The sequence below is a fragment of the Dromiciops gliroides genome, chromosome 3 (assembly GCF_019393635.1).
Source record: "Dromiciops gliroides isolate mDroGli1 chromosome 3, mDroGli1.pri, whole genome shotgun sequence".
Lineage (NCBI taxonomy): Eukaryota > Metazoa > Chordata > Mammalia > Microbiotheria > Microbiotheriidae > Dromiciops > Dromiciops gliroides.
This window is the reverse complement of record NC_057863.1, coordinates 421016677-421032020: the sequence shown is the minus strand read 5'-3', so window position 1 is coordinate 421032020 and position 15344 is coordinate 421016677. Positions and strand designations below refer to the sequence as shown.

At 34.4% G+C, this 15344-nt stretch overlaps 1 protein-coding gene across 7 annotated transcripts in view; it reads left to right on the top strand.

The window, feature by feature from the left end:
• Positions 1 to 15344, top strand: part of GULP1 (GULP PTB domain containing engulfment adaptor 1) — a 370363-nt gene that overhangs the window by 199488 nt on the left and 155531 nt on the right. For 5 of the 7 annotated variants that reach the window (XM_043998703.1, XM_043998701.1, XM_043998704.1 and 2 more), the window contains exons 3-4: positions 2957 to 2981; positions 6201 to 6276. In XM_043998703.1, the coding sequence (XP_043854638.1) occupies positions 2967 to 2981; positions 6201 to 6276 (91 nt within the window). In that variant the 5' untranslated portion in view covers positions 2957 to 2966. The remainder of the gene's footprint in view (positions 1 to 2956; positions 2982 to 6200; positions 6277 to 15344) is intronic. The other 2 variants (XM_043998705.1, XM_043998706.1) reach the window with 1 other exon arrangement.

The following is a 15344-nucleotide window of genomic DNA, read 5'->3' as shown; positions in this document are numbered from 1 at the left end:
TTTCTTTACCTCATTATATGACTTCCTCTTCCATTGTTCATTTCCAAATGTATGTATGGAAAATTCTTTATTTAAAATATATGAGTACTGACAGATTTTCTTGGCAAGCTTCAGATATTCCTTAGCTACAAAAGCAGAGACCCTTGCAAAATTAAAACAAATAAAGAAAAGTGTGATGTAATGTCTCACAATTTGTAAGACTTAAAGGTAATACCTTTTTTCAGTAGACATTAATAAGATCAAGAAAAGAGTGATTTAAAAAAAAAAAAACGGGCTTCATTTTTCCAGAATGGAAAGAATGGACTTCTTGAACCTATTGATTTGGTAAAGCTGTATTGGTAAGGCACTGCTCTGGTGTGCTAAAAGGCAGCCTGAACCAATGAATACAATTTTTAAAGTGCCCAGCATGTTCCTAGGGGTGAATTGCATATTAAAAAAAAATACCTCGAAAGGTAGGGGAAGATTAAATATATTTTTTCCTTAGCCTTCCTAGAATCTATCATTTTATGGTCACCTAGGTTTTCTTCTTGTCTAGAGAAGTAGCGACTTTGTTATAATATTGTTATAATTTTATTTGTGAGCCTGAGATGAACAGATAGTGGTTTGTTTTAGTGACTTACCTTTTCTATTATTGAGGACAATATTTTAATCAGTTTTTTAGCTTTAGGTGGATCTAGGAAAGTTAAGTTCCTAGGAAACTCTTATTTCAAAGGCAACTTTCTAAGAATAAAAATAGTACCCAGAACCAGATGCTTCATGGGTTTTCATTTTAGTTCTCTATCTTGTTGTGACATAAAAGCAATATTAAGTTCTTCATAAAGTCTTGGACAACTTGTTACAATACATGAAAATACCATTAATTGAACAACTTCTTGTTCTCTCACATTTATTCTATAATGAATGGTGAATTTATTTTGCTAAATTGATTTACTGTGTTGGATAATACAAAATTCATATGAAAAAGATAATTTTTATCCAATTTCTTTTATTAAATGTAAATATAGGCAATATCAAATTTGCATGGTAAAAATTTATGCTAATATATGCAGCATTAATGTGATAAAATAATGGGATTTAGCAGATACTCAAAGGCCCACCTGGAGATTAATCTAAATTGATTGAATTAAGTGAGAGTGATTGACTGCTGATTAGCCTACTTCAAGTTAACTAGATTGTAATCACACCCGACTAGCCATTAAGAAGGTATTGTTCTAGGGGCAGCTAGGTGGTGCAGTGGATAGAGCACTGGTCCTGGAGTCAGGAGTACCTGAGTTCAAATCCGGCCTCAGACACTTAACACTTACTAGCTGTGTGACCCTGGGCAAGTCACTTAACCCCAATTGCCTCACTAAAAAAAATTAAATAAATAAATAAATAAAAAAGAAGGTATTGTTCTCAGAAACCAAAGACTTTGAACTTAACTTGAGACCACCTTCAAGTCCAGTGAACCAATGGATTTGGATGATGCCTACCAATGAGTTTGAAGCAGTGTGTAAGAACCGCCCATGCTCCAGACCTATAAAAAAGCTTCCACAATCAGTTTGCTGAAGAGTTCATGATTGAAGCAGGTTGTGGCAGAGGACTTAAGGAAGAACCAAACCAGGCTGGAACTCTAGGCTAGATAGGCCTTTTTTTAACCCCATGTGTTCTCTTTTTTTCTAATACCTGGTATGCTTTAATAAATGCTTAATGCCCAAAGACTGGTGCTAAAGTTTCTAATTTAAATCAACCACACATTTAGATTTTAAACAACACATTAACATGGAATAACTTTCTGTGTTGTTACAACATGAAAAAATGATGATCATATCATCTTGTAAATATGCACACATAGAGTGTATATACCCAATTAACTTCTGTTATGGTTTACTAGTTCAGCTTTGTATTGTTTCTATTTAGTGAAATGGCATTAATTTTCTAATTATATGAGTCTTTCTGTTTTATAATCTGGAATCGGTGAAGATCCTTGTGATTTCATTATATAACCTCTACAGTTAAAACTTTGGGGATTAATATCCATTCCGAATTTGAGGAGCTAATTTTAAAAAGTTTTTGGATTTTTTTACAAGCTACACTTTAATTCCTTTGGGAATTCTGATCTTAAATTGATGATACTAGGTCAGAAATTTTGACATTTCCATTTGCATGGTTTTTTAATATTATGATTAGCAATTATGATCATTAAGTGAAACCAAAAAACCTCCAAGTCTCCAAAATGACCATTTTACATATATATCACAAAATTTTATTACTGTTTGTGTTAAATTAAAAAATGAAAATTTTCTTCTGTTTTGAATAGAGAGTATGTTCATTCTAGGCATGTCTGATTTTTGATGTATTCTTTAACTATCTTCAAAGAATATAAACTTTACCATAAGGAGAAGATGACTAAAATATAAGATGAAGAGCAGAGACTCATTTTGTGTCTACAAAACAGTAACACACTATTAAAAATTATTACCTGTAATATTACTTTATGTTTCAGTTAACTTTTAATTTTCCTTTGGGGAGTACACATGCAAGGACAAAAATGATAGTGATCCTACTCCCATAATGACTTTATCTTAAAGTTATTAGATTAATAGAGCTGCAGTGTTTTAATTTTCATGTGGATTTATGGAGAGTACTGTGATAAAGGCTAATAGGCTGTATTTTCAACATAAGTCAAAATGATATCCATTCCAATTAAAGGAGGAAATGTATGCCTTCCTTTGGAAATGATCAGAAAAATAAAAGTCCAATATTTTTTGTACTTGACACCTTACAATATAGGCATGGCTTAGTTAAAAAATTATGACTTTATTTTTGTGCAGTAGTTCTAGTAAATTATAGAAGCTTTATAAATTTGTTCAGGCAAAAAATTGTGAATATATGATTTATGCATTATATATTTGATATTAATCATTGGACATAGTTTATAAACTATTATAGCTTGAGTGTTTTTTTATCTTCACAGAAAGCTTGCTATGGAAATTTGGGAGGTACATTTATTTTTTTCTTATTTGGTGCTTTAATATTTTACATTTCAGTAATAAAAACATAAAAATAACCTCATGCAGCTTAGAAAGTAGCAACCAGAAATACCAAATATATAGTGACTATTCTCTAATTTATAGTGTATTTAATGAAAGACAAAATATATACAATTATTATAATGTTAAATATACCTTAATTATTAACATAGTTTTAGAATTAATGAGGAATTGAAAGTTGTATGGTTTTTTGTTTTGTGTTGCTTGAAAATTATAAAAAACAACTTAGCTTTTGATAAAACAATTCCTTGTTCAGTCATTTTCAGTCATGTCCAACTCTTTGTGACCCCGTTTGAGGTTTTCTTGGCAAAAATACTGGATGGGGTTGCCATTTCCTTCTCCAGATCATTTTACAGATGAGGAAACTGAGACAAATAGGGTTAAATGACTTGCCCAGGGTCACCCAGTTAGTGTCTGAAGCCAGATTTAAACTCAGGAAAATGACTCTAGGTCTGAAACTCTAGCTACTATACCACCTATCTTCCCCTAATAATTTTTCAGGACACATTAACATATTTTGGTTTCCATAGGGAACAAAAAATTAGATTCAACATACATTTAAATCTAAAGGTTCTGAAAGCACCAAAAGTACTAATATATTGAAAAGAATATCAAATGTGGAATGAAAAGACCTAGTTTGGAATCCGTGCTTGATTACTTATTACTGTCTAATCTTAGACAACTCTCAAGGCCTCCTTTTGTTTAAGTGTAAAATGGAGGATAAGGAAGGGGTGGGATACATGTCCTGTGTGTAATTTAAGATTCTAAATGTGGATTCTAATCTGTTCCCCCAGTTTTGGGGGAAACTGACTAAAATCACTGATAAAATGAGTTTAGGTTTTTAAGGGTTTATTGAAAAATAGAAAGAAAAAGATTGAGAACAGAATTCCAACAGTCTGGCATTCCTATCTTTCCTCAAATTTCCTGTGAAGCCCTCTGCCGCCACCACCACCATCAAGTCAGGAACCCAAAAGAGCCAGAGCTCTCCGCGCAGGCTCTCTTTCCTCCTTCCTGTCTCCTCCCAGAAAATAGGAGGCTCCTCAAGTTGATTGGCTGGTAGCCTTGATAGGCAGCACCCATGAGCAATCGTTATTTCCTGATGCTAAGGAAAAGCCACATGGCCTTGCCCTCTGAGGCATTTTCCTCATGGCGGAGCTTTCCCACAGCAAGTCTCCAGTAGGTGGCATCATTCCAATCATTACACCTGTTTGATCTCTAAAGCTTTGGACCTGTAATTACGGTGATTTTTTGTTTTTTGTTTTTTGCCTATGATGCCATAGTCTAGGCCCTGAAGATGCATTTAGAATATAGCTTAAATATCTACATAATTTTCTTGTGGGATCTCAGAGAATATTCTCACTGTCATGATGAATTTTTCCTAGGGTACTATATAGTAACAAAAATAGAATTATTTTTACCAGTGAGTCATTAGATCTAAGGATGTTAGAGTTGAAAAGAACCATAGAACCCCATGTAGAACCATCTCGCTTCTACTTAAAGGTGGGGAAACTGATTTAGTTGTGTGAGTGTGTGTGTGTGTGTGTGTGATTGTGTGTACACAGAGTTCTCAGAATAGGGAAAAACATGAGAATGCTAAATTATATATGATACTTATGATGTCATATATAAGGTGGATCTGCTACTAACCAGTATTGCCTTAATTTCCTTATCAATAAAAGGAAGTCTAATTACTTTAATTTTTAGGCTTGTGCTAGCTTTAGTATTTTGTGATTCTTTATTATATAGTCTCAAACTTAAATTGGGGGTGGCTAGGTGGCGCAGGGTAGACCTGGAGTCAGGAAATCTCAACTTCCTGAATTCCATTCTGGCCTCAGACACTTTATTAGCTCGGTGATGGAGGGGATGTCACTTAATCCCGTTTGCCTCAGTCTCCTCATTTGTAAAATGAGTTGAATAAGGAAATGGCAAACTACTTCATTATCTTTGCCTAGACAACTCCAAATGGGGTCACAAAGAGTAGGACTCGACTGAACAGCAAAACTTTTAAGTCATGTAAGTTTTTTCAGCTTTAGTATATAACAAATGAGAGGCATACTGCTTATAGGGTAAGACAAATGGGAGGCAGTGTTGTGTAATGAATGGAGACTGGCTCTGCAGGCAAGAAGATGTACATTCTAGTTCTGTCCCTAAAATATAATGACTGTATGTTTCTGGGGAAAGTTATTTAACCTCTGGACTCTAGGCAGCTTTCTTAAACTTCCACCTGCAGAGAAAGAGTTAACTTGAATTGATATTGGGAGTTTCCTTATCTGGGAATTCCTCACACTAATGAAATCACAGGTCTATGCTCAATCCCTATTGTAAGGTTGCTATAACAACTCCACAGTGACATAGTTAGAATTAATTCTTAAGTTCCAGAAGAAAGTTGCTGTATACTCTGGAGTGGTGCTTGAAAGCCCCCACCCCTCCAACCCACCAGGTGCATGCTGGGGATCAGTTTGTGTATGTGAAAACACTGTGACATGGTGTATTTTTGGCCCTGTCTTCTTAAGTGTTTCATAATTCTGTAATTCTCAGACAGTTATGAAAAAGTGACTGCTTGCTCTTGTTATTCTGGTTTTTGTGTCTCTAAAAGGCACTTTACTGACATTGGTACAAATCAAAGTATCTTCTTTTCACCCAAGATTATTAATGTCAGTATAACTCTCCACCAAAACACCTACCATGAATAAAAACCTAGCAGTGAAGAAGTAATGTCTTATCTCTTCACAGATTTGAGGTTAGATTGTGTCATAGTGGTTTTTAATTTCTTTTTTTTTTTGTGAGACAATGGGGGTTAAGTGACTTGCCCAGGGTCACACAGCTAGTAAGTGTCAAGTGTCTGAGACAGGATTTGAACTCAGGTACTCCTGACTCCAGGGCCGGTGCTTTATCCACTGCACCACCTAGCTGCCCCCATAGTGGTTTTTATCACAGGATTTGGGGATTAAAAAAATTGAGCAGCTTGTGAGGGTTTGTGGTTATACGATTCAGCTCCCCATAGGCTTGGTCACTGGCACTTTTATCTCTTGGTCTTGCGGGTAGTAGAATAAGAAATATACTAACTTTTTTTTGATGTGATGACAATACTTGAAAGTCAAGTTTATTTTATATATAGCAATGATATATTCATGTTTTAATGATTCTATCCTTTTCTTTTCTTTTTAGGGTAAAGTGCAGCAAAATCAAGCATTGACTTGGCTGCGCCTCATCATCATGAACCGTGCTTTTAGCAGGAAGAAAGGTAAGTAATATTAAGGGATACATAATAGCTGCTTTTGTTATTATTGTAGTTTTTATAATTGTTATTAAAGCCGAATTATAAGAGACTTCCGGTTGGCCTGAAAACTAATATTTAATACTAGGATTAAGATTTAGTAATCTCTGTTTCAGCTCTAAAATTTCATCAGCCTATAAGTCATAATAGAATATAAGAATAATAGAATATAAAAATAGAAGTCATAATAGAAGAATATAAATTTTCTAAATTGCTTTCTCAGTATACAATATCAGTGGAAAGTAAAAGCCCAAGAGTTTATACTATAAGGCCAAAGTTTGCAACTTGATAGCCAAAAGAGGAAATCAGATACTTGTATTTCTTTTGTCTCCCCTAAAGAATCAAAAGATGGTCCTGGATTCTGCCCAATTTCCCTTTTGCTATACTTCTCTCTTTACCTATTAGCTTTGCCACTACCCCCAACACCCAATTATGCAGATAACCTTACCATCACATCCTTTCCTTTGAAATATGCTGACATGCCAAATTGACAAGCAGAAGAATCAAGGACTACAATTGGCATCCTCTTTTAAATTATTCTTTTCTGTAAGACTGCGTAAAGGAAGTTGACTGAGAACAGTTGAGGAGCTAAAGAAAGGAAGAAATGAATGTCACTAAAAGAGAAGCCAGGCAAGCCAAATATTACTCAGGTCACACATTCAGGACAAAAGATTTTAGGACTGAAAATTTGTGTCTTATTGTGTGGTATTGATATTTTAATTTTAGGTGCTATATCTATCACAGAAAACTCTCTTAATTTTCTTTTTTTTTTTCTCAATGGAAATACAAGAAGGATATTTCAGAAAGCTGTTCACTAAAAATGTTTCTCATATATCATGCAGTCCTTTTCGCACATGAGCATACTCCTCCATTGTCATTTGGTATGATTCTTGACTTTGTCTTTACTTCAATCACTCAGATGGTCCATGCAATATAGTAAAGTCTTTTCTTTGATTATTTTAATATTTCCCAAATACCAGTGTAAACTCGTCTGTTATCTCTCATTCATATTACACATTCTTTTTTTTTTTTTTTTTAGTGAGGCAATTGGGGTTAAGTGACTTGCCCAGGGTCACACAGCTAGTAAGTGTTAAGTGTCTGAGGCCGCATTTGAACTCAGGTACTCCTGACTCCAGGACCGGTGCTCTATCCACTGTGCCACCTAGCTGCCCCCCATATTACATATTCTTAATGATCCATCTTAAGCCCCCTCTTGTATATGTCATCAGTGGTTATATGCTGCAACTTCTTTATACCTGATGTACCTTGATCAATCAATAATAAATTTTAAAAGGGAAGAAAAGAAAAAATTCAATACCTGGGAAGATGTGTTCTGTAGTTTACACAGATTAAGTAGACTATATTCAAATGACCCTGGAATTAAAAGAATATCAAGGGGGCAGCTAGGTGGCACAGTGGATAAAGCACTGGTTCTGGATTCAGGAGAACCTGAGTTCAAATCCAGCCTCAGGCACTTGACACTTACTAGCTGTGTGACCCTGTGCAAGTCACTTAACCCTCATTGCCCTGCAAAAAAAAAAAAAATTCAAAAAACATCAAAATATTCCAGCACTTAGCACCAGGACTATCACATAGTGAGCAATTAATTCTTGTTTACTGACAGATTTTTAGAACAGAGGATCATGGATTTAGAGCTGGAAGGGACCTCCCAGTTTAACTCCTTAAATTTACAGATGAAGATATTGGAGCCCAGAGAGGTTTACCAGCTTGTCCAGAGTCTTTTTTTTTTTTAATTATTTTATTCTGAACTCAAGAAATTAAAAAAAAAACATTTCCACAACAAAGTAGTATAGAAAAAAAAGATTGTACATGAAAGTGCAAATCTATTATATATGACTTGCTGTCCTTTTAAATATATAGTGAAGTTATCATGTAGCTTTCTTTTTGTTTTCTTTTTCTTTTTCTCCAAGTATTAAGCATCAGAGGTGGGATTAAAACCAGATACTTTGACTGCAGAGCCAGTATTTTTCCACTATAAATAAATAAATTCCATTTTTAAAAATATTCATCATAGAAACCCCTTTAAAAGTGAGTCATTTCATTCAAATCATAAGATTTCAATGAAGAAATAAAAGATGGGCAAATACCTAATATAACACATATGTTTTGTATTGCAATGAAATGTTATTTTGACCAGAGTAAAGCCAAGTCAAGTTTACTATTGACTTTCAGTTATATATTTAAAAGAAATCTCAATTTACTAATTAGTATTGCCTAGGTCAGGATTTAAGTATAACAATAGCTCACATTTACATAGTTTTTTATACTTTAGGAAGCACTTTGCTAAACTACTGTTCAGATATTATTTATGTCATGAACAAATTCAAACATGGCCAGCATATAAACAGGTTGTATTCTAAAAGTGTGAGGGCTGACACCTATCAGATTGGCTAAAATGACAAAAAAGGAAGATAATAAATGTTGGAGAGGCTGTGGGAAAATTGGAACACTAATGCATTGTTGGTGGAGCTGTGAGCTGATCCAACCATTCTGGAGAGCAATTTGGAATTATGCCCAAAGGGCGATAAAGCTGTGCATACCCTTTGACCCAGCAATCCCACTTTTAGGTCTTTTGCCCAAAGAAATCATGGAAGGGGGAAAGGGACCCACATGTACAAAAATATTTATAGCGGCTCTTTACGTGGTAGCAAGGAATTGGAAGTTGAGGGGGTGCCCATCAATTGGGGAATGGCTGGACAAGTTGTGGTATATGAATACAATGGAATACTATTGTGCTGTAAGAAATGATGAGCAGGAAGAGTTCAGAGAAACCTGGAGGGTCTTACGTGAGCTGATGATGAGTGAGATGAGCAGAACTAGAAGAACATTGTACACAGTATCATCAACATTGAGTGTTGACCTACTGTGATGGACTATATTCTTCTCACCAATGCAATGGTACAGAAGAGTTCCAGGGAACTCATGATAGAAGAGGATCTCCAAATCCAAGAAAAAAAAAAAGAAAGAAAGAACTGTGGAGTATAGATGCTGATTGAACCATATTATTTCTTTTGTTTTGGGTGCTGTTGTTTTTTTTTTTCTATTTTGAGGTTCTGCATCACTGCTCTGATTCTTTCTCTTGTAACAGGATTAATGCAGAAATAGGATTAATGTTATTATGTGTATATATATGTGTGTGTATATATATATATATCTATATGTATATGTATAGATATATATAGATATAACCTATATCAGATTACCTGCTGTCTAGGGGAGGGGGGAGGGAGGGGAGGGAGGGAGAAAAATCTGAAATTGTAAAGCATGTATAAACAAAAGTTGAGAACTATCTTTACATGTAACGGAAAAAATAAAATATCTCAAAAAAAAAAAAAGTGTGAGGGGAGGAGGGGGTGGGAGGAGGAGGATGGGGGAAGGGGGGGGACAGACAGTTATTAGGAACTTGGGATGGATTTTTCAATGGAGTTAATTTATGGATTTGGTAGATAAATTCTAGGACAGTCTACAAAAGTCCATAATGTAACTGAAGACTTCACTTACCATGTTTAACGAAATTTTCATGGGAAAATTCATTTAGGATTCTCCCCATTCCAGATTGGCCTGCCACTACCATGGCTTCTGACCCAGCTGCCTTTTCTTCCCTGGCCTACTGAAGAAGAGAAAGAGAAATGCAGTTTCACATAGAGGGCTGGGTTTGTTTTGTTTTGTTTTGTCTTGTTTTCTTTAGGCTTTAGCTAAGAGGCCATCCATCAACCTTTCCTGCTTCTCCTAACTTACTGTTAGCAAAAAGGAAAAACTGACAGGGTTTAAAAAGGACTCTTTCCTGTTTCCCTTCCCTTTTCTTGAATCCCCCCTCCCCTCCTGTTTTAGACCACTGAAAAACATTCATCTATTAGTGTTAAATGGTGGCTTTTAAAATTTTTTAAACAAAGAATTGAAGTAAGACTAATTTACATTTCTGTAGGAAAACATAGTTCAGCCTTCCTGGGCTTAGGTCACGGGAGCTGGGGTAGGGGCAGGGACCTGGGATAAACCTTAAAATGTGACCTCTGTGAAGCTAGAGGAGATTGATGACCTACTTAGAAGCTGACCTATATTTAACCTAGAGAAACAATAGCAATATTGCAGAACTTTCTTCTCATCTTCCTCCCTATTACCCCCTCCCTTCACTACTATACCTGCCATAGCCATATAGACCCCATCCTTGAGTGAGGTGAGAATCACTAGGAGCATAGGATTTCAAGCTAGAAGAGGTCTTAGAGATTTTCTTTTCTGACTTGATTTTAGAAATGAGAAAACTGAGTTCCAGACAGGTTAAGTGACTTGCATTGAGTCACAAATGCAGAGTTATAATTTCTGACTTTAAATTTAGTGGTCACCTTCTATACTATCCTGCCTCTAGGGAGTAAAGGGAGATAGAAAGGGGAGAAAGTAATTGTACTGGACAGTAGTTGGCAAAATAAATATGGAGTTCCTATGGACACTGGCTATTCCTAGGTCTTTCTCTATATAAGGGAAATGGGAAATAGGTATTTCAGGGAGTATCCAATATAGAGATATAAATTCCTTTTCCTAAGATAAATTTTGTCTTGCATAACACTCATTACAGTGTTATGATAAAGGTTAGAGTGTTATGTTAAAGGCTTATTACAGCCTTCTATTATACACATATTTTCTCAGAAATTGCACCTTTAAGGTCACTCTTATGCCTATTTATTATATGTACAACTTTAGTTCCTCTTTCCAAAAGAGAAAGATAAGGAGATTGGAAACCATATTGTATGACTTAATAACAAATTCACTCCTTATTTCTGGAAATGACATTCATTTTTTTAAGTGTGTTTATATGTATATTCTCTGACTTATCCCATTCTCCCAACTCTGAGCTAAACATTATTTCTAAGCATTAAAGGTTCTCATGAGGAAGTCATAGAACAACCATTATATTAAACTCATAATATATTAATATGATGAGTTTGACTGTTAACTAGAAATTTAAAATTTGGAGTTATCAATGAACTCTGCCACAGTTCTAGCAGATAATCTGAATCTGAAAGGAATTGAAATATTTAGTATATCCCAGTTTCTGGTTAAGCCAGTTAACAGTCTGATTTAACTATAACTTGAGAGGGAGAATCTATTTAAATGCCTTTGCTTTTCACTTTAGTAGAGAATTAATACATGCTGATTATCTGAAGCCATAATTATACCCCTAGAGAATATAATTAATGTCATTTTCAGTGAATGTTATAAGCATGCAGTTTGTGTAAACTTCTCATTTGCAAAGTACAGTGGTCTTGCTTCCAACATTAGATGGCCAGATAGTTACTATATTTCTAATTTCATTACTTAATAAGATAATGCATTTATTGCTAAGTAATGTAGTGTATTTAAGTTGAAAAAAAGACAAAGACCACCTAATCTGTAAAATAATTGTTAATATAACCTGTCAAATGCCTCAGCTGGTATTTTGGTCAAATAATTTGTTATGCCATTAAACCTCTCCTTAATTGATGTTGCTAGGTACTTAGTTTTATTTTCTTTTTTAAACAAATGCTACACTAAAAAGCATTAAATATATTATTACTGATTCCTTTTGAGAACTTTGAAAAAAATCTGTTAAACAAATTATTCTAATCATTAACAAATAAATGTATATTAAAATTTAATGCATTTGGTTGTTTCATAGCTTCAGCTTTAATATTAGCTATTTATCTTTCTGATTGTGTTTTTAAGTCATGTATTCTGTTTATTACATCAAAAATGAATTATTTAATAGCAAACCATTAAGCACAACTTTCAAATAAATAGTGCTAAATTGATGCAATGAATTGTGCTTTATTCTCTTTTAACCCATCAGCTGTCAAGTAGAGAGGAGTTTTTGTATGGCTTAACAATTTTAAAATTCCATATAAAGATGCTGTTTCATAGATTTTTTTTTCATTCAAATTGATCATGCTTTTACAAACTAACCTTACCTCTCCCTCAGATTCTCAAGGTTGCTGGATGCCAGGACACACATTGAAAGGATTTGGAATGTCTTTCTATAAAAGTTAAGATTAGAAGAAAAAGCTTTCTATATTAAATATTATAAAGACAGTCAGACCTTGAAGAACAAAGATAAGAAACATCAGATTATCCCTATCTGCCCTGGTTCTGTGTTTCTAGAAGCTGGTGTTAATATCTTAAGGAGTACTAAAAGGTCAAGGGGAAAAAAATCACTAGGGAAGGAAAATCTCGTTTTTTTCCTTATTCTCAAGTATTTTGTTTTAATTTTCATCATTCCTGAGTTATTGTTTCAATGCCTATTATGTTGGAACATACCTAAAGTAGGGTTACAATAAAGATTTATTTTAGAAATAGTTATTATTTTAAAGCACCTTTTGTGGCTTTTCCAGTTGGGAAAGTGACATCTGCATTGAAAGCATTAGAACTGAATGATAAAATGTGGATTTGGTACCTCATATTTGCTGAATATATAATTAATCCATTTATTCAATAGTTGAGAGAGCATTGTAATCTGTTTTTGGCCCAGCCTTCTAAATAGCTATGTAGGCAGATATCTAGGACCCTTCCTGGGTATCCATGGTAACCTGACCGTCTCTAATAAGATGTTATGGTCATTATTTTGCTTATCGGCAAGTCATCATGAAACAATACATTTTTGATGCCTGTATACTATCCTTATTGGTAGAAGATTGATGATGGTTTCACCAGAATAAACTTTTTTATTTTAAAAATCAAAAGATCCAGTTCTCAATAACTTGGAAGTTGAAAATACATAAATTATCTTCTTACCCCAGAAATAATATAAACTATCAAATTCAGCAAGACTAGCAATACTTTTTATAACTCTGATGAGCAATATCATCCTCAGAGGAAGGAGAAGAGGGGTGAGATATGAGGGGAAACTAAATAGCTTCCTAACACCTCCCAACTCAGGTCTTTCACTGTGTATTTTGTTTGAATTTTGATGACTTACTAGATTCTCAAATCCCAAATAATGACGTGAGTATAAAACAAATTCAAAACTAAATAAAAAATTACTTTTCTATTATTGCTTCTATTACTTCCTCCCACAAACATGCATCTTTAAAACCCAAGTACTTGTACTTTTAGGAAAATACAGTCCATGTATATGGTTATTACTAAGTAAGAATTATCCCTTTTTGAAGCTCATGAAGTATTCATTAAACAGCAAGTTTTAAGTTATCTATCTCATATTGTATTTTAACCAGTCAAATCAGTCAATACAAATTTATTAAGCATATGTCATGTAAGCTCTGGGGAAACAGAGACACATGAAGAGTTCTTGCCATCAAGATGCTCACATTCTAATGAGAGGAGACAACATGGAAATAACTGGGCAATTACACAACATACACCAAATAGATGGAAGGTGATCTCAAATAAGAAGGCATTAGCAAATGGAGGAATTCCTATGGAAGGTGGGACATAAAGGGTGTTTTCAAGGAAGCCAGGAAAACACAGATGAAGAGTATTATAATAACAGCAATAATAGCACATTTATATGACTCTCTACAGGTTAAAAACCGATTCCTCACAATAACCCTGTGAACTTTGGTAGTCAAGTGCTCCATTGACTCCATTTTATAAATGAAGAAACTGACGCCCAGGGTGGTTCATTGACTTGTTATGCCCTTATTGAGCATCTCCTAATACTAAATAGTCTAGCACTCTTTTTACTATACCAGTACAGCTCTCTCTCCTCCCCTCCAGATGTTGAGAATGAGTATTGAGGCAAAAGTATTTGTTCATTTTTAAGATAAAAAGAATATATTAATTAGCACTTATTTTACTTGCATAAAGCAGTTATCAAGCTAAACTCAAATGACGGAGATACATAGCATTCATACCAAAATATAGCACATGTCCTCCATTGAAGAGGATGCAAGACATCTGACTGAAGTCTTAGAGTGTCTTGGAGAGGATTCTGAGTTCTCAAAATTTTTTCATTGAAGCATGTCCATTGTGCAGTAATTCCTTACTGATATATGTAATTTAAGAGTATTCTTTAGTAGCTTCAATAACTAAGTAATTAGTGATAAGATGCAAAAATAGCTAATATTGCTCAAAGCTTATGGATCAAATTATCCTCCTACCATATCTTCAAATGCAAGTAGTATCTTGTGGTTAGAATAGACCAATCAGAATAAAGGTCAATTACCAAAAATAGTTGGAATGAACCAATCAGAGTTGTTAAAAATGATACAGAAGTACCTAAAAAGTAGGTTGTTACAAATGGTGGGGCCTTAATAAGTAAACCCCTCCATGCTATTTGTTTAAAGTTTTGGCGCATTCATATTGCAATCATAGTGTGTTTACCCTTGTTACTTAGCAACAATGGTACTTTAGGACCAGTACTTGAGAAGTCAAGTGATCATGCTGTTATTGTATATTATATTTGTAACCCTTTCCAAAATAATCTTTTGGGAACCTACCTGACAAAACTGGCCTGTCTCTGAGAGTTGGGGTCTTTGGGTCCCAGACCTGAGACAGACTTTATTGTGAGACAGGATCCATCTCTCAATAGACCTATTTTCTTTTGGCTTGGAGACTTTTTGTTTGTTTGTTTGTTCTGTTTGTTTGTTTTCTTCATCTAACACTGCAACTTAGAAATTTTCACAACATGAGGACTTAGCATTGTGCTTGGCATGTAGTAGGCACTTAACAAATGCTTACTGACTGCTTTGCTTTGTTTGCCTTTTTTAGGCACAGGAACTTGTACAATAGTTAAGGGCTAGAGAGTTTTTGAAAAGGAACTAACTGCAATGATGAAATCATTATTACTCCATATTTTAATGACTGAGCAATTCATTGACTTCTTAGAGCCCCAGTTTCTTCATCTATAAAATGAGAGGATTAGGTGACCTCTAAGGATCCTTCTAGCTCTGAATATTTAATCCTCTGCTCTCTTAAGTTGGCCTCAGTCTTATGATTCTGACAATGGCTATGTAATAATTTTAATCACTGATGTTTTTATCATCTTGAAAGAAAACTTGAGCTTATTACCATATTTAAATCATTTATAT